This window comes from Vombatus ursinus, unplaced genomic scaffold (assembly GCF_900497805.2).
Source record: "Vombatus ursinus unplaced genomic scaffold, bare-nosed wombat genome assembly UNPS02009062.1, whole genome shotgun sequence".
In the NCBI taxonomy this organism is placed as follows: Eukaryota; Metazoa; Chordata; class Mammalia; order Diprotodontia; family Vombatidae; genus Vombatus; species Vombatus ursinus.
This window is the reverse complement of record NW_020948840.1, coordinates 14715019-14734782: the sequence shown is the minus strand read 5'-3', so window position 1 is coordinate 14734782 and position 19764 is coordinate 14715019. Positions and strand designations below refer to the sequence as shown.

Sequence of the window (19764 nt, the reverse complement as noted above, 5' to 3'; positions counted from 1 at the left end):
GCTTCAGAATCAGGAAGACCTGGGTTCAAATTCCAGTGCTCATGCTTATTATCCATGTGACCTTGGGTAAGTCACTTAACCTTCTCAGGCCTCATTTTCCTCATCTGCAAAATGAGAAGATTGGATTAGATGGCCTCTGAGTTCCCTTCTGGTTCTAGAATGATGATCTAAATTACAGGCAAGGTGTTCACTTGCCTAAGGGGAGGGAGTTTCCATATTAGAAGTCCTTCACATTAATGAAATCACAGGTCTGTTAAAAAAAGATGACCAAGTCAAGTGGAATTTAATTTCTTCAGTTATTTGCCATTTTGTATTACCTGTGGCATCTGTGCCATGGTTCCTTTTTATTTATCAGAGTAATCAAAAATTTCTGGGCAGTTAGGTGGCACAGTGGATGAAGCACCAGGCCTGGAGTCAGGAAAACCTGAGTGCACATCTGGCCTCGTATACTTACTGGCTATGTGACCTTAGGAAGGTCGCTTAACCCTGTTAGCCTCAGTTTCCTTATCTGTAAAATTACCTTGAGAAGGAAATGGCAGATAGCACCCCAGTAGTTTCACCAAGAAAACCCCAAATAGGGTCTCAAAGAGTCTAACATATCTGAAAAAGAACCCAAAAAATAAAAAAAAATGACTGTTTTGACTCCATTAACTGATTGAAACATGATACTTCCAATACTTCTAAGGAAGTCTGGAGTGAAATCAAACTATCTTAATTGGGAAATCTGTACACAACTTCCTCCCTTCCCTGGCATCATCTCTCCACCAATCACATGTTCATAATCATACTCCTTTATTAGATAGTAAAGAATGGCAATTTTACTCTGCCTCTACCTCTTTTTCCAACAGTGAAAATACCTCTGGCTTACCCACCTGCCCTCCAGCCTTCTTTACTATGTGCCCCCCTTGCATTGGAGATGAAGAGTTGAGGAAGCTTGAGGGAAGCAGAGATAGGTATGGCAGTGGCTGCTTATAGTACCTGCTGCTGTGAAGGCTGAGGCTGGTAGACAGCTGAAGCTCAGGAGTAGCTCTGGACAGCAGTAGGGCTAAAGCCAATCAGATGTGCACATGAGGTCCATGCACAGGATGGGCAGGCATAGATGGGAGGGGACTTGCATTGTTGGAGGGAGTACTACACTGATGAAGCTAGCAATTATAGAATCATAGATTTAGAGCTGGAAGGGAACCCAAAGGCCATTTAATCCAACCCTTTCATTTTACAGATGAGAGAACTGAGGCCCAGAGAGGTCATATAGCTAGTAAGTGTTAAAGGCAGAATCCAAACCCAAGTTCTCATGACTCTAAGTCATGTACTCCATCTACTATACCAAGGGTCCTTTTGTACATGGTGATGCTCTCTGTTAGCACAACACGTGAGATTTTTTTCAGGAGTCAATCCTGAAGAAACTTGGCCTGCATGTCAATAGGTGATAATTGTAAACAACTATCTGGTGGTGAGTGAAAGAGCAGGAGGCAACCCTACTTGTCTGACATTCAGAAGCTGCCCTCCTGTTATCTTCCCCTGGAAGGATTCTCATGGAGGGGCCTGCTCCAGCATGAAAACCACTCAGAGCAGCTGTCAATGGCTCACAAACTCTTGGGTTGAAAAATGGTTCCACAGGAGAGGCCAGGTTGGAGGAGACAGGGAGAGCTTGTTTGTGAAAGCTAAGTATCTGTGATGGGCTTTTCCCACCCCCTCCACTCTCCCCTTGATGAGGAATTACTAACTCCAAGGCTGAGCAAGTGGAAATGCCTTTACCCTGTGGGAGTGTGAACATTTCTTATGTTTAGCCATTCTGGCTGTAAAGATTTTTATCCCATTACAGCTAAATGATGAGTAAAGAGAAAGAAATGATGACGATCTTTTGCAGTCATTCCAGCAGGGTAAATACCAAGAAGGGAGAAAAATGTTCGGACATTGGACCAGTGCCCTTTCATCTAGCAGGATGAAAAAGAGCAAGGGAAAATGTCTTCCTGGTGAGACGTATTGGACCATGGAATTTCCCCTCCAGGCAAGTGATGAGAGCCCCACTGTCTGAATCATTTAACTCCAGGCTGGACAAAGGCCTGGAGAATATGCCCAAGGGGACCACTGCACTCCGTATTGGTAGGCGGGACAGTGAGTGTGGAAGGGGGCTGACCTCATAGGTCATTTATAGCTCTGATTTCTATCACTCCTGAGCTTTGGTTCTAAGCCTGTAGAAACTACCTGCTTTCCCACAATCAAAAGACAAAGCAAAACAAAACAAACACCCACATAAGCATCACTGGGGTAACAGTAAAGCTATGTTTTGTTTAATCAAGATAATTATCCCTTTATTTCACAGGATTATAGACCTAGAACTGAAAGGGACCTCAGAAGCCAACCCCCTCATTTTACAGAAGAATAAACTGAGGCACAAGGAGGTTTAAGTGATTTGCCCAAAGTCAAGAATCAGAGGCAGGATGTGAACTCAGTTCGAGAGTTCTCTTTGAGCTCTGATTCCAGAACTAATGTTCTTTCTGCTGCATCACACTGATTCTCTTTTCAAAGAACTGTTTGTTAAGCACTTATTGGGTACTAGAAAGGGCATCTAGGTGGCAGAGTGGATAGAGTTCCAGGAGTTAAAATATGCCCTCAGACACTTACTGACTGTGTGACCTCGGGCAACTCATTTAACCCTGTTTGCCTCAGTTTCCTCATCTGTACAATGAGCTAGAGGAGGAAATGGCAAATCACTCCATATCCTTGCCAAGAAAACCCCAAATGGGATGATGGAGAATTAGAGACAACTGAAAAGACTGAACAACAACAAACAACATTGGGTATTAAGTACTTTGTTAGGTGCTGCGGTTATAAGACAAAATAAAAGTTTCCGAGTCCTTGAAGAGCTCAAATTCTACTAAATTCAAGCATCCTCATTGTCATCATCATCATCGTCACACATTTACGTAGCACTTTAAGATTTTCAGAGCACTTACATTATATCATTTGATCCTCACAACAACCCTATGAGATAGATAGCGTCATTATCCCCATTTTACAGATGGGGAAACTAAGGCTGAAAGCATTAAATGTGTTGCCTATGGTCACATAACTAGAAGATGTCTCCATCAGGATTCAAGTTTAGGTTTTCTAGACTGTAAATCCAGTTCTCTATCTACTATATACAAAATTAATGAAATACATTTCAGTCAGGAATGCTGATTCCTGGCAGAGCCAGCAAAGGCCTACTTTAGGAGGTAGTACTTGAGCTGGTCCCTAAAAGGGGCAGGGCATTCCAAGAGGTAGAGGGGAAGAGGGATAAGACACAAGGCAAGGACACATATACCAGAGACAAAATGTTGTGTGGGGGGGTCAGTAAGTAGGACGATTTGGCTAGAACTTAGTATGTGTGAGAGAAAGCAGTGTGTAATCAGTCTGGAAAAGTACATTAGTGCCAGATGAGAAAAAGCTTTAAATGTCAGTCTGTCTTTAATCCTAGAGGCAATTGGTAGCTAGTTGAGTTTTTTGAGGAGGGCAATGTCAGGTAGACCTAAATTTTAAGAACAGCAAATTGGCAACTGAGTAAAGGATGGGCTGAAGAAGGGAGAGGTTGGATGCAGGAAGATCAATTAATAGGGTAAAGCACTGGTCCAGTCAAGAGATGGTGAGGACCTGACCTTGGTACTGGTGTGGTGAACGGAAAGAAACAGCAGGTTAAGAGCAGCTGAGGAGGGAACACAGTTAGCAAGTGACTGGATATGGAAGGTGGGGAAGAGGGGGCTGGCTCCCCTCCAAGTCTTCATGGAGGTCAGACTTTTTACATGTTACTTCAGGGATGGCAGGCACAGCTGCTGGAGCCAGACAAGAGGGGAAAAAACCAAAACACATGAATACTGGCTTTCATCCTACAAGATGAAGAGACACAGAAGACATATATCTGGATCTCAGCAGAGCTTTGGAAACACATAGGAGAATACTTTGATTCTTCCCTTGTCTCTGAGGCAAAGTCTGCTGCTATTACAAGTCTAGTCATTCACTGACTTGTCCCTGGGAGCCCAGGCATGACTAGGGAGGAGGAGAAAACCAGCCTGAGGAAGCATGAATCCATGCACATGTGGGCAGGAGCTGTGCTTGCTAAACTTAAGACACACACACACACACACACACACACACACACACACACACACACTCCAGAGTCATTTTTCAGACATGAAGCCTCCAGATTTCACATTGCAGATTTTATCCATCAACTCTTCTATTTTTTAACTCCTATCTTCTATACAGAATTTTCAGGAGAAATATCAGAGGATTTTGAATTAGAAGGAACCTTATAGGTCCATCTCGTCCAGGGGTTCTCAAAGTTTTTATGTCATAGACCCCTTTGGCAGTCTGGTGTAAGGACCTCTTCTCAGGATAATGTTTTTAAATACATTCAGGAAACCAACTATCTTGATATAGTTATCAAAAGGCTGAGGCTGATTTTTTAAAAACAAGTTCACAGACCCTAGGGTAGCAACCACTGATCTAGTCTAACCCTTTCATTTTACAGTTGAAGGAACTGAGTGAGGCCCAGGGCTAGTTACCAAGGAGTTGGGGGTGAACCCAACCAGGAGTTGACCTGAAATCCAAACCAACCACATCCAAATCCTGTCCACTCACTCCCTTTTTAACCACACTGCCTTCCAAGGTTAACACCAAGGGGACTTTTGCATGGTGTGGTTTCAGAGGTCAGGGGTACTCTGCACATCGTATCAAGATATGATGCATTGGAACGGTGCTGGACTCAGGACTTTGGCCAGTTCTCTTTGTGCTATTTCCTATCAGTGTGGCCTTTGTTCAGTTTATTCACCTTTAAACTGAGGGGGCTGGACTCAATGACCTCTAATCTAAGGTCCCTTTCAACTTTAGATCTCCACCCCTATATATGTGTGAAGACATCTGGCATAGGCTTGCGGATTGACTGAAGCACTCCTCACATTCTCCTCTATCTGATCCTTGACTGCTGTCTACACAGAATCAAACCTTTTTATTCCATAAATAAAGACAGAGCTAGAAATTTGCTGGGGTATATAGGTAATGCACAGACATATTTATCTTAAGAAATGTATGTTTCTGTTGTGGTTCAGAGGAAAGACTGAAAGATTTTAAGTCAGGGGATCTGAGTTCAGATTCTGTCTGTGTCATTTACTACCTGTGTGACCTCAGACCCATCAATTAGCTACTCAGTTCTCTCAACTGTAAAAGCAAGTGGGTTAGACTAGATTGCGCAGCTAGGTGGTGAAGTGGATAGAGCACAGTTTGTAATCAGGAAGACTCATCTTCCTGAGTTCAAACCTGGCCTTAGACCCTCACTAGCTGTGTGACCCTGGACAATTTGTTTAACCCTGTTTGCCTCAGTTCCTCATTTGTAAAATGAGCTGGAAAAGGAAATGGCAAAGCACTCCCATATCTCTACCAAGAAAACTCCAAATAGGGTCCCAAAGAGTTGGATTCAACTGAAATGACTCTAAGGTCCCTTCTCATTATAAATATATCATCCTAGATCTCTTCTTCTTCCATTCAGGCTGACTTTAGCCACTTTCTAACAGCAGGTTTTCATTAAGGGGAAGCAACTGGGCACCAGAAGTTATTGGAAGCTGGGGTACAAAATTTCTCAATTTTGCCAAGTGCTGTCCTTGAGTAAAAAGTGCCAGCTAGGTATACAAAAAAGCTGAGTGGGCTGCAGTGAATCAATGGAATATTGTATTTTACTTTGTCAAGGAAAATACATGAAAACACTAAAGACCACTATAATATATCCCAATCTGAACAAGGCATATTTTAAACCTCACTCCCACCCCTACCCCTCCCACCTAAATGAAAACTAAAGTTAAGAGTCACTCTTAAATGGGAATAAACTTATTTTTGCAACCCTAAAGAAAATAAACTCATCAGTACCTATCAGCAACAGAACAAACCTTGAGCAAATTCTGAGAGTTGGACATTTGCTCCAGCCCCGGCCTGACAGTGCATTGGGAGTAGGGGGGAGAATGAGGGGCAGGAAGAATCGGGGAGGGGGAGCTAGAAAGAGCCTTTCTGTTGCTCTGAACTGCTTCACAGCCCAGAAGAAAAGTGAAATCCTCAGGTTTCACCTGGGCTTCTCTCTAATAGAATGCCATGGTACCACTGGCTTGTACAGAGTACCACCCTGCCAACACTGTTCAGCTACCCACCCATAACAGCTGTCTTCTGGGTGCAAACACTGACAGCTTCCCTTCTTCCCACCCCACCCCCTTTCCCCACCTACTAGTTCCCTCCCTGTCTCACATGGCAACTTTGGATTCCTAACCATCATCCCCCTTCCTCCCCCCATGCCCACCCCTCCCTACAGCACCTGCTCTAATGCTTAGCTAATAATGTACTAGCCTTGGTGCTGTTCAAATATAGTCCATAAATCTAATTCTAATTTCCACAGTAAGAAAATTGGAAGCAAATTTAATAAGCTCAGACCCCTCCCACATGCTGCTTCTTTGCTTTTCTCTCAACATTAATGGGGAAAAAATGCTTTAAATCTCCTTGAGTGTATTCTCTTGTTCCCTTGAATGTCAGGGTGATGGGAATAAAGCTCGTTTTAGCCCATTTTTTTCTTCTCTACATGAAGGCAAGGGAGATTCTTTAAAATATTCCAAATGGATCAGTGATCAAAATTCTTTTTTAATTCACAAAAATATGAGAAGAAAAGAGATGTACTTATCTGATCTATTTACCACAATTGTGGAGAAGATGAATTTTTTTAATCTATTAAACAAATAGATGAAATGAAAGAACAGAAAATAAATGGATTAGAACTCCTTTCCAGCTCTAAATCTATAATAATGATTATATAAAAGTGGAGTTTCTGAATAACAAAAGTGATGCATACAGAATAAAAAATAAAGTAAAAGATCAGAAAAAAATTTGTGATAAATATTTCTTCAATACTTTATATTTTGATAGATCTATGATCTCATTGATTTAAGTACTCCCTCCAATGATACAACCTATCTATGCCTTTTCATTTGGTATAATTCTTTTCCATGTCCTCTCATAATTTCTACCTCAAATATCTACCCAACTTACTGGAGACCGTCCTCCAGGCATTTTAACTTTTTGTGCATACTTGTGCAGCACACAAGTTGTTACTCTATTATCCCTTGCTCTCATTATATGACCCACCCATCTTCTTTTCTGATTATATATTTTCTAGATATCATATATACCACTTATGAATAAATCATCATTAACAAGATGCCTGAGTCTACCTGCACTACCTTATATCTCTTCATTGCCCTTTTGGCCACTTACAATTTTGATTTTTTGGATACTATCACATTCCAGGATTTAAGGCATCATATTACTGGAAAAATGTTATTAAAGTCAAGTCAACAAACATTTGTCAGACTCTTCCCACATGCCAGTTACTGTGCTAGGCATTGGGGATACAAAGACAGACAATGATACTCTCTGCTGCCAAAGAGCTCATAGTAATGATGGAGATGACATGCAAACAATATTATATATGTATATATACATATATATACACATGTTGTTATATATACATGTGGGCATACACACACACACACACACACACACACACATGGAGTTGGAGATAATTTCAGAGAGAAGGCACTAGCATTAAGGGGAATGAGGAACTACTTCCTGAAAAACGTAGGATTTTAAGCTGAGACTTGAAGGAAACCCTGGAGAAAAAAAGGAGGTGGAGAAAAGGAATAACAGTTTTCTAGGCATGGCAACAGCTGGTGAAAATACATGGATTTGGTATATGGAGTGTCCTGTTTGAGGAACAGAAAGGAGATCAGCATTCCTAGATTCTATAGTATGTGCAGAAGAATCAAGGGTAAGAAGATTTGAAAGGTAGGAAGGGCCCAGGTCGTAAAGGGCTTTTTCTTGTTATTAGGGAGAAACTTTCTATCTTTGGAAATACTGTGCAATGACCCAAATATAATCTGGCCTTATCTCTTTCTTCTATTTAATCATGTGCATCCTCAACATTTTTCCAAGATTTATGTACTATTGGACTAACTCAATAGGCAACCCATGCCACTACACATCATAGTTTGGGTAATGAGGCACTTTTTTGCTGATTTTTTACCCTTGTGGATTGTGAGATCAATCTCTTCTGAGTGGTTGCATTTATCATTGAGGAGACCTTCTAGTATTTAGTGTCCTGATGCAATGAGTAGTCAGTCATTTAAAAAGAAGAGAATCTGGAGGATCTCGCCATCTCTTAAGAACAACCCCCCTTCCATTTGAACTTCACCTGACTCATCTTCCATCATAGCAGTGAATAGTTTTTTAAGCATAGGTCTCTTTTATGCCACTTGATGTTGCTTATCAGAGGATCATTAATAAACTGGTTGCAACTATCAAAGAACATTCCACCATATTAATGTATGCACAGGAAACACCTTGTTGGAGGAGAACTTTAAGGCTGATTCTTTTTTCTGGGTCAAATATTTTTTTTCTGATCAGTAAACAATAAACACGGTTGGATCTTAAATTTTCTACACTTTTCAGTCAACTGTGTGACTAAAGATGTGGTCTGCTGTAGAAAATCATTTATAAAAACCTGAATATATTCCCTTCTCATATTTTTTATCAAGGTCACCCTTGATTTGTGTATGGTTCATTCTCTTCTTTTAAAAATATCACCAAGCTTTTTTTCCCCTCCTACCTTCTCTGCCCCTTTGGAAAATAAAATAAAAACAAACCTTTGCAACAAATATGCTTCAAGAAAAACAAATTACCACATGTCCAAAAAGTTCATGCTTCACATTGCAAATCTAGTCTGTCACCTCTCTGTCACAGTGTTCTAAGTCATTAGTTCTCTGGAATCACAGATGATCATTGCATTAATCATATGTCTTTCAAAACTGTTTGTTCTACAATGTTATTGATACAGAATAAATCATTCTCCAATCAGTTCATACTACTTCTCCCGGGTTTTTTCTGAAATTATCTCTTTTATCATTTCTTACAGCACAGTAACATTACATTACATTCATATGCCATAATTTATCCAGCTATTTCCCAGTTAATGGCCACCCACATAGTTCTCTGGTTGTTTCTCAAAAAATATAACAGAGATAAGAAGATAGGCCTAAGGGTTGGTAGACACTGATGTTCACTTGATCACTTTTAGGGGTTTGGGGAGTATTGATATCATAAGCAATTTTTTCCAAATATTCTACCTCTTCTCCTCCTTTAAATATCTTAAAAATTGATCCCTCGATGCTTACAAAGCTGTGTCATGCCCAGCATGGATTTCTTCTGTGTACTGGGTCTGGTCTAGCAGTTCCTAACTATTCTTGCCTTTTTTAAGAGTCATTTGTCTTCCTTCACCACCCAATTCCATCTGTGATGAGAATGTTCATATTAACATGGTTCATTTCCTCTCATGGTATAGTCACTGGTTGTTGGATGAAGATCTCACATTTAAAATACCAACAGTTAATAAACTGTAAACAAACAGTTTATTTAAAAAATAAACAAAAATTTTGTATTCTAAGTCTATTTTAAAAACTGTCCTGCCAGTCAGGTATACTCGCTCCAGAGGCAGAGAGGTCTCAGTGCAGAACTAAGTACCATATATTTTTAAATTTTTATTTGTTTCATGGGTTGCCATGGACAAGAGATTCATCACCTAGTGACCAACTGGATGGTAATGAACCTCACTGTACTGGTCCTCTGCTAGCAGGATTGTATTCAACCCCTTTCTAGCTGCATAGGACCTGCGTTCTCTTGAAATAATTTTAAGAAGCCAGGATCATTTCCATGCCAAAACAATATATAATAGCAAGACTTTTGTGGAGATTACAAGAAATGGACCTGATAAAAATCAAAATTCCCCAAATTTATAAGGAACTAACGGAATAGCTTGAAAAAAGACATTGATGAGCTAGAATATACATAGGAGGGCAACTAGAATGATTAAAGGCCTTGACTCCTGATAGGGAGGAATTGTTTGAAGGAACAGGGCATGTGGAGAAGACAAGACTCAAGGGGAGGTATGAGAGCTCTCTTCAAGTATTTGAAGGGACGTCATATGGAAGAAGAATTAAGCTTATCCCACTTGGCCCAAAAAGGCCAAACCAGAAGCAAAGAAGTGACAAAGAGGCACATTTGGGCTTGACATCAGAGAAAGCAACAATGATGATGATGATGACAACTTCCTAATAATTAGAGCTGAATAAAAATATAATGGTCTATACCAGAAAGTAATGGGTTCCCCCTCCATGGAAGGCTCCAAGCAGAGGCTGTGTGGTTACTCAGGCATATTAAAGTAAAGACTCTTTCTGTATGTTAGTTAGACTAGATGGCCACTTAGATATCATGCAGCTCTTACCTTCTCCACTGAATAGAACATTGACTGTGAAGTCCAAGACCTGGGTTCAAATCCCACCTGTGACACCTATTACCTGTGTTTTGGAGGAAGCTAGGTGGATAAGAATTATGGACCTGGAGTCAAGAAAACTTGAATTCAAATCTGACCTCAGATACTTCCTAACTGCATGACCTTAGACAAGTCACTTAACAAGTCTGCCTCAGTTTCCTCAACTGTGAAATGAAAGTAATAATAGCAACTACTTCCCAGGGTTGTTGTGGGGATCAAATGAGATAATATTTTAAAGCACTTAACACACAGAACCTGTCACTCATGTGTGCTTAATAAATAGTTATTTTTTTCCTTCCTCTCTTCTTGTGTGACTGTGGGCAAGTCAGCCAACATTTTTGGGCCTCAGGTAACTTAACTTCTAAGGTCCTGTCCAGTGGATCTATGATGATCTAATTGAAAAGTGATCAGATCTTGAAAGAGGGAATTACCCATAAATATCTGAGTAATTATCCAAATTCTAATAATTAGAGAGAGAGAAGCACCATGGTTCAGAGGCTAGAGGGCCAGCTTCAGAAAATATATACACATATGTATATGTATACACACACATATATATACATGTGTATGTATGTGTGTATTTATATAAGCTCTGTGACCCCTAGTTTGATATAGGGACCTTCCTCCAGCAATGAATCCATAGGTCCAGATAAAGAAAAATAACAATAATGAGAAAAATGCAAACTAAAATAACTTTGAGGTACTCTCTTTCTATTGATTAGGTTGGTAAATTTGGCTTGATATTTTTGGCCTGGAAGTGCAAAGACACGGGTCTGATCCAATCGATCAGCACGGAAGGTTTAATCTGCTCCATTTTTCTAACCTGGCTCAGTTCACTTTACTTCAGGCAGACTGGTGACCCTTCATGCTGCAGGGCCCACCATATTCATGCTAGATTTAGGATGGGTACTAAATTGGCGACCACTAAGAATACCCTAACTCAAGCCATCCACCAGCCTCAGCCTCCCCAGCAGCAAGATCTACATATGTAAGTTACCACACTCAGCCAAAGATATGCTGAAATGATAAAATGTCATCCTGGTGAGGCGTACCAAGGTAATACTTAGACTGAAATATCCCTCCCTGTTGGTACATGACCCATCTGCCACCCTTCCCTGATGAGTTCACTCAAGAGCATTGCTTCAGTGTCAATAATTGTTAGTTATATGCTGCAGTCTATTTATACCCACCATGTGTGTAAAAACAGCTAAAGACATTCAGAAGATGAAGATTAGAAAATGCCCAGCCCGTGGAGAACTGGTGTTCCTGAGGCTGGTCAGCGTTCCAATTGCCCTGTAAAATGTCTATTAGACCCAGCATTGCTTCCCTAAAGAGTGAGGGGCCAGAGGGGAGCAGTATCTCTTTTTTAGTAATTATATCCTTTTAATCCTTTGGTATAAATAAAGCCATTTTAATGGCATTTTATGGGCAAGGAATGTCTTGTTGCATTCCAGTCCCAAATCTGAATCACTGGAGTGGCTTGAGTTAAGCGTAGCCCAAAATATTTGGTGTTAGTCAACAGAATTGAATTACGATGAACTTCTGGTTAATTTCCCGACTGAAGTACGGAAAAGGCAATGCTGGGGGAAAAAAAAGAGAGCTTCAAGTTATTTAAAAAAAAATCAGAATGTACAGACTATAGGATAGTGAACTTAACTTTAGTTCCTGGGAAAATTCTAGAATATATCACTTAAGAGATGGGTGGTAAACATCTCAAAAGGGAATGGATCATTACAAAAGGTCATTATGGCTTCATAAAGAACAAGGCCTGCCAGCCTAACCTCATTTCCTTTGTTAGATGTGATTATTAAAACAGTAGATGAGGGGTAATGTTGTTGATATAGTTTTCCTATATTTTAGCAAAGGCTAAATAAGTTGAAAGAGGGAATTACTTAATACTTAATAAAGTATCTCATGTTAATCTTGTAGAGAAGATAGAGAAATATGGAACAGAGATGGATTCAGAACTGGTTGGATGGTTGGACTCAGTTAACGGTTCACTGTCAATGTGGCAGGAGGTTCTCAGCTAAGGACCCAAGGGATTTGTACTAGGCTCTCTTCTATTTAACATTTTTATAAGTGACTTAGATAAAAACACAGATGGAATTCTCAACAAATTTGCAGATGGTAGAAGAGATAACAAACACAGGAGATGGCAGGATCAAGATCTTGACAGGCTGTTGCCTTCAGATGAAACTAATAAGATGAAATTCAAAAGGGCTACCTATGTGTAAAGTTCTGCACTTGGGTGCACCAAAACAAACAAACAAAAAAAGAAACTTCATGAGTACAAGATGGGATAGATTAATAGATATCAGTTGTTCTGTAAAAGCTTGAGGTGTTTTAGTAGGCTGCAAGCCCTATACAAGTCAGCAGTATGATGTGGTAGCCAAAAAAATCTGATGTGCTATTGTGCTACATTAAGAGCTTCCAGGAATAGGGAACTTAGCTCTTGACAGACTTCTCCTGGAGGAATGGGTTCACTTTTGGGTGCCACTGCCTAAAAAAGACATTGATGAGCTAGAATATGCATAGGAGGGCAACTAGAATGATTAACAGCCTTGACTCCTGATAGGGAGGAATTGTTTGAAGGAACAGGGCATGGAGAGGACAAGACTCAAGGGGAGGTATGAGAGCTCTCTTCAAGTATTTGAAGGGTTGTCATATGGAAGAAAGATTAGGCTTATCTCACTTGGCCCAAAAAGGCCAAACCAGAGGCAAATAAATGACAAAGAGGCACATTTAGGCTTGATATCAGAGAAAACAACAATGATGACAATGATAACAACTTCCTAAATATTAGAGCTGAATAAAAATATAATGGTCTATACCAGAAGGTAATGGGTCACCCCTCCGTGGAAGGCGCCAAGCAGAGGCTGTGTGGTTACTCAGGCATATTAAAGTAGGGATTCTTTCCGCACATGGGTTAGACTAGACGGCCACTAAACTATCTTACAGCTCTTAAATTCCATGATTCTGTAAGCGGATGGCCAGGATTCTGGTGCCTTGTAGTTGTACTTTTCGGCATATGTAGGCATCTATCTCAACGGGAAAAAGAAGGGACACCTACCAACTCCACAGGATTTCCCTCTGCTGCTGGTTCTAAAGTGCAGGTCAGCAAAAGAGAGTGAAATTTCTAAAAGAAATGGGTTTAGTGAACTGGATCTATGCCAACCTCTAATCCCCACTGCTTAGCCTGTGTCAGGAATAATTAGATCCTGTCCTTTGGAAGGTGCCACACCTGAGCAGTGTCAGATTTTAGCTATGGGAATCCTTTGTCATAAGACCATAAAGGCTTGGGCAGAGTAATTTGTGAAATTCAAGCAAGAAAATGGGACAACTCCAGTGGCTAGCTGGAAAAATATGATTGCCAACACAAATAGATGTTCTGGGGATGATGGGAGGAGGCACTATGCCCACTGCCATGTTAGGTGGAGAGTGACGATGCCCTCTCCCATAAGAAGCCTTGAGTTGGCTCTTGAAACATGAGATCTTAAAATAGATGACTGAATACAAAATTTATGTGGAAGAAAGGGGATCCTTTAATTGACTTACTGGCAATCTTGAGACCTTGGATAAATGTGAAAGGGAATCTTCATTCATACCCTGCAGAAGAAGAGGGCAACCCCCTACAAGAGGCCTTAAAGAGGCAAGCATTTTGTGTTGCCTGTCTGATGGGGATACAGGGGTGGGGGTGGGATTGTTTGTCTGGTGGGCCAGGGAACATTAAATTGGTGGCACTACAGTGTAAGTCTCAGTTTCTACACAGACACCAAGAGAGATTGTATGCAGCAAGAGGCTTATGATCTCATAACTACTTTGCTACAGATGATCCTGTCACATAATGGGGACTGGGGACCGGGAACCGGGGACCATGCTAAATGTGGCCCTGATGTTTGTGGTGTTGTTCTTGTTCATCATTATTGGTTCACATTGGGACACCTTCTTTGAACTCCTTCCCCCCACCCAATGAGCTGTATTTTTTTTTCAGAAATTTTGTATATTTTGTTGTTTCTCTCTTCTTATTATTTATATTGGGCTCCTCCTCATGTGCTGCTTACTTTAGGCTTCTTCCTAGGGTCAGAAATGTTTTAGGGTTTTTTAAGAAGCAAAAAGTCACAAGAGGATTTGGGGAACTTTGCCAGCAAGGGGTGGGATGTGATATGTTGTGATAGGAATAAGGTTGGTAAGGTAGGCTGGTAAGGTTTCTTTTTAAGGTGGCAAAAAAGCTATCTTAAGAATTTGGTTGTTCCAGAAGACTAAGGGTAAAAAAAAAAAAGCCAGCCTTATGGTGTTCCAAAAGTTTGGCACTTCCCATTGCCCTGTGGAATGCCATAATGACCTAATATTCCTGCCTTAGAGAAGGTGGAAATAGAGGGGAGTAGTGTCTAGTTTTTAGTAACACTATCTTTTTAATACTTTGTTGTCAATCAAATCATTCTGATTGCATTTCAGGGCCCAGGAAGGTTTCACTGCATTCTAATCTCAAGCCTGAATCAGACTACGCTGAGTGAGGGCTGGCCCAGGATAGTGTGGCTTTCTACTGTCCTGTGAAGCAGCTAAAATTTTGATTCTTCTGAGGTGGCCCTGTTCTGGGATTTGTTGCCACAGAGCATAAGTAGGAGAGTATTGGTGACAAGAAAAGTGTGTTTGTGTGTGTGTCTGTGTGGTTGTGAGGAGTTTGGTATGACTGAGAGCACCATGCAGCTTCCCAAACGTAATCCAACCCAACTTCTTCCCAGTTGGAGGTCTTCAAGGAAGGTCCAGATCAGCTTTGTTACAGTGGGGGTTCCATTCAGATTTGTGCTCAATTAGATAACCATTGATTTCCCTTCAAACTTTCAAATTCTATGATTCTTCCTCACGTTCAACTCTGGAGCTAGCTCATCATTCATCTGTGATGCCTTTCCATGTACATGGATACTCTAACCCAACAGACAGCCTTTCCCACTACATGTCATAGTTCAGGCAATATGTCATTTTCCTCCACTTTATCTTCCTGTGTGGATAGCCAGGACAATATTTTTCGAGCCTTTATGGATCTCATTATCATCTGTTAATTAAGTATATTAATACTTACCCTCTCTTGTTGTTCAGTCATTTTTGTGTCCTATTCTTTGTGACCCCATTTGGGATTTTCTTGGCAAAGATAATGGAGTAGTTTGCCATTTCCTTCTCCAATTCATTTTACAGATAAGGAAACTGAGGCAAACAGGACTAAGTGACTTGCCTGGGACCAGACAGCTAGTAAGTGTCTGAGGCTGGATTTGAACTCATTTAGATGAGTCTTCCTGACTCCAGGCCTGGCACTCCATCCACCATGCCACTTAGCTGTCCTACCTATCCTCTCTATCTCACAAGATTAGTATGAGCACCAAAAGAGAAAGGACTTTGTAACCATAAAATATTAAATCAATATAAGCTGTTTTATTAATAACTAATACTAAATCATTACTATCATTAAAATTATCATTGTCATTAAAATAATGATCATTGTTACTATTATTTATGATAATAGTAATTATATGATAATATGTAATTAATAATAGTGATAATGATGATGATAATAACAGCCCCTTTTAACAGTCTTATGATTTCATTAGTATAGGAAATTCCCATTGAGAAATTCCTATACCAATGCAGTTTCCTATACCAATGAAATCACACAACCAAGAAAAAAATTGCTATTATTACTATTATTAGAATTCGTAGTTTGATGGTCAGCATCCTTTCATGGGTTCAGGCCACTGGCCAGATGACACTAACCCCTGAGCAACAAAGACACTGACCCAGCAAGGCTATTATCGTGTATAGACTGGAAGAAGCTGGAGGGGAACAGACTGAAACTCAACAATTAAGTTACATATCTAATATTTTTAAAGTAGTCCTCATAGTAACCGTGCATATGATTGGCACTTAATAAATATTTGTTAGCTCATTGGTCCCATGTGTTGACTGGAGTACTTATCTCTTTCTTCACTAAAATTAGATCCCATGATTCAGGCCTGTCATCAAAATTGCCAGGAGGATGTAAGTGATCTTTGATCTCTTCAGGGCCATGCCTAGTGCCTGGTAGGAGGGGGCAATGCCTTAGTATCTTCACCTATAAAATAAAGGAACTGGGGCAGCTAGGTGGCACAGTGGTTAGAGCTCTGGCCTTGGACTCAGGAGGACCTGAGTTCAAATTCGGCCTCAGACACTTAACACTTACTACCTATGTGACCCTAGGCAAGTCACTTAACCCCAACTGCCTCACCAAAAAGCAAAAAATAAAACAAAATGAAGGAATTGGACTCAATGACCCCCAAATGCCCTTTTTGCTCTAAAGTCTATGATTCTATTAATTCTTTCGCTTCATAGATGAAGATGGTTAACCACACAGGTAGAAACATGGCTAGGGCCTAGGTTTCCAGACTACTGGGCTAGTGTCCTTGACACTACCTTTTGATGAGTCTTGCTTTCAGCACTGATTTAGGTATCTGCCCCACTAAACAGAAGAGAGGGCTGAGTAATAGGCCAGTGGAATTGACACTAATGGTCAGCCAACTCTGAAAAGAGAATGAAGAAAACCAATAAAAAGTGAGCCAGACTTTTCTAAAGGAGCCCAAGAGTTTGCATAGGAAAATAGTAAGAAATGATACTTGAAAGTAAGTTGGTGCCACATCGAGAAAGATCTTGAAGAGTAGTTTGATGTTTGTTGAGTAGCTAATGAGGAGTTGTGGTAGGCTTTGGATCGGGGAGTGACATAATGTTGTAGTTTAGGAAGATAAATCCAACATTAGTATATAGGATTGACTGGATAGAGTTAGGAAGCTATTTTAATAGTCTAAGCATGAAAGAAGCAGTGAGGGCTTAAACTAGAGTGAAAGCAGTCAGTGAGAATGGAAAATATGCCTTTGATAGTATTTTGGAAAGAGCACCAAACTAGGTTCCAGAACACTTGGGTTATAGTCTCAGTTGTGTTATTAAATCACTATATATGTTGGTTATTTCATCTGTCTGAGATGTAGTTTTCTAATAATAACATAATTATTAAAGTAAAATTATTTAACTAAAATAATAACAGTTACTATTTATATAAGATTTAGAATGCCATCTAAAATGTTCACAAAACCCTTTTTGTCAAAGTTACTCTATAGGATTGGCAGGGCTGGTATTATGAGCAATGCCATTTTACAGATGAGGAAATTGAAATTTAGAGGGGTCAGATGACTTCCCCAAAGTCCCCCAGCAAGTGACTGGCTGATTTGATTTTTCACCTCTATGTGGTGATCAGATGCACCAGAGGGAGCAGAAAAGAGGGAGAAGGAGGAAATACCTGTCTGGGCGGGTGTCCCGGATAGCCCGGTTACTGGGGATCCGATCGCTCTCCCGCTGGTTGAAGGAGTACAGCTTATAGGGATCCTGGCCGACTTGCCACTTCTTAGCACTCAGGTACCGCCGCTCCTCAAACTCGTCCCACAAGTCACCCCAATCACTATCCAAGGCCTGTGTGACATGAATATGCACTTGGTGAGAACTGTTCAATGACCCCCTGGCCTCTTCCTCACTCACCCTCCTTGACTGTCCCTTGTCACCCCACCTCAGGAGAGACATCAAATGGCTCACAGGGTTAGTTAGGTAGGCAAGACCTGCCTCATAGACTGTGGGGTCCCAGGTGCAATGCAGAGTTGCCCTTCTTGGCAATCTCTAGCCTATCCTTGGTAGCACAGAAGAGAAGGCAGGATCAAAAGCAGTAGCCACCATATGCAAACCTTTCATAAATAGAGTCTCTGCAATATCCCTTCCACCCACCAACTCAAGAATTTTTTCCTGGTACACAAAACCAATAAGGGTTGAGGAAAATGGATACAAATGGAGGAGTGGTTGATGCATAATAACAGGCACGGCTAATGAATACAAGCCATTACTGTAGTTTCTTATCATAAATCTTCAAATCAAGGTCAACTAAGGTCACCGACTTGCTAGCTACACTTTCCTGGATTCTTGGCCTCTTTACCTTAGTCACCAACCCAGTCAAGGGAATCTTTCCAATTAATCTCAGTGCAGACAAATTGCTTCCCATCCACACCTCTGCTCCTGCCCAAGGAAAGCTATCCTGAGGGTACAAGTGGTCTCTTTTAGACAATGGATGATTCCAAAAGGGCTCTGAGACTTTGGGCTACATTAGGACAACTAAGAAACTCAACACCCTCAGAAGAAAACATGTTTCCAGGATCACTAGTTGATGATTGAGTTCTGTCCCAAAACATAAGGGAGAATAGCCTTGGATTTGACATCATTATAGGGAAGGGAAAGATGATTATCATTATTATTATTATTATCATCATCATCATCATCATCATCATCATTCTTGGTGCTTATTATTTTATTAAGCACTTACTATGTGCTTGGCACTGTGCTAAGTGTTTTTTTATTTTTAATTTATTATCTCATTTGATCCTCACAATAGCCCTTATTATCCTTATTTTACAGCTTATGAAACTGAGTCAGAGAGAGATTAAAAGACTTGCCAATGGTCACATAGCTAGTAAGAAGCTGGATTTGAACTCAGGACTTCCTGACTCTAGACACATCACTCTGCTGTATCCTATGCAATACCTAATTGCCTCCAGTTATCATTATAGACAATGGGGTTCTCATTCACATATTAATACACTTTCTACCATAGATATATTTAAATAAAATATATACATATACATAAATAAAAACATATACATATATAAATCTTACATGTACATTATTTTTTTTTTTGCATGTTGTGAGTTCTTTCAGGGTAGGGACCACGTTTTGGCCTCACTTTAAATCCACAGCACTCACCACAGTGCTGATACATCGTAAGTCCCCAATAAATGCTTATTGACTAACTTAAAACCTCTATAACACTGTTGGATTTATTTGCAGCTACCTGTATCCAAAGAGGGAACCAAAATAAGCTGGTGCAGTGTGGAACAGCGGAAAGAATGTTGGCTTTGGAGTCAGGGGGCCTAGGTTTGATTTCTGGTTCCACAGCTTACTCCCTGCATGACCTTGGAAGAGATACCATTCTCCAAGGGTGTCTGTTTCCTCCTATATGAAATGAGAGGGTTAGACTTCTAGGATCCTTTCCAGCTCTAAATCTATGAACCTGTAATTGAAAGGGAGTCAGTCCCATCCCATCAATGAATGGGCTACGCCATCAATGACTAGGGTATAGCTGCCACATCTCAAGGACCTAAACAAGGTGAGACCCACAAGAAAGATGGCACCCTGACAGCTGTCTAGCTACTTACAACAACCACAGGCGATGAGTGACAAGGAAGACAGATCCCAACTTGTTCATTCATTTCAGGCCTAAAGAAAGTTGTAACCTTATCTAATAATTGATC

The 19764-nt window shown here is 40.5% G+C and overlaps 1 protein-coding gene across 1 annotated transcript in view; it reads right to left on the bottom strand.

Moving 5' to 3' along the window:
* The window catches only part of GALNT14 (polypeptide N-acetylgalactosaminyltransferase 14), a 323867-nt gene that overhangs the window by 130104 nt on the left and 173999 nt on the right, over positions 1-19764 (bottom strand). Inside the window, exon 2 of the mRNA XM_027850529.1 lies at positions 17715-17884. Coding sequence (XP_027706330.1) covers positions 17715-17884 — 170 coding nt within the window. The remainder of the gene's footprint in view (positions 1-17714; positions 17885-19764) is intronic.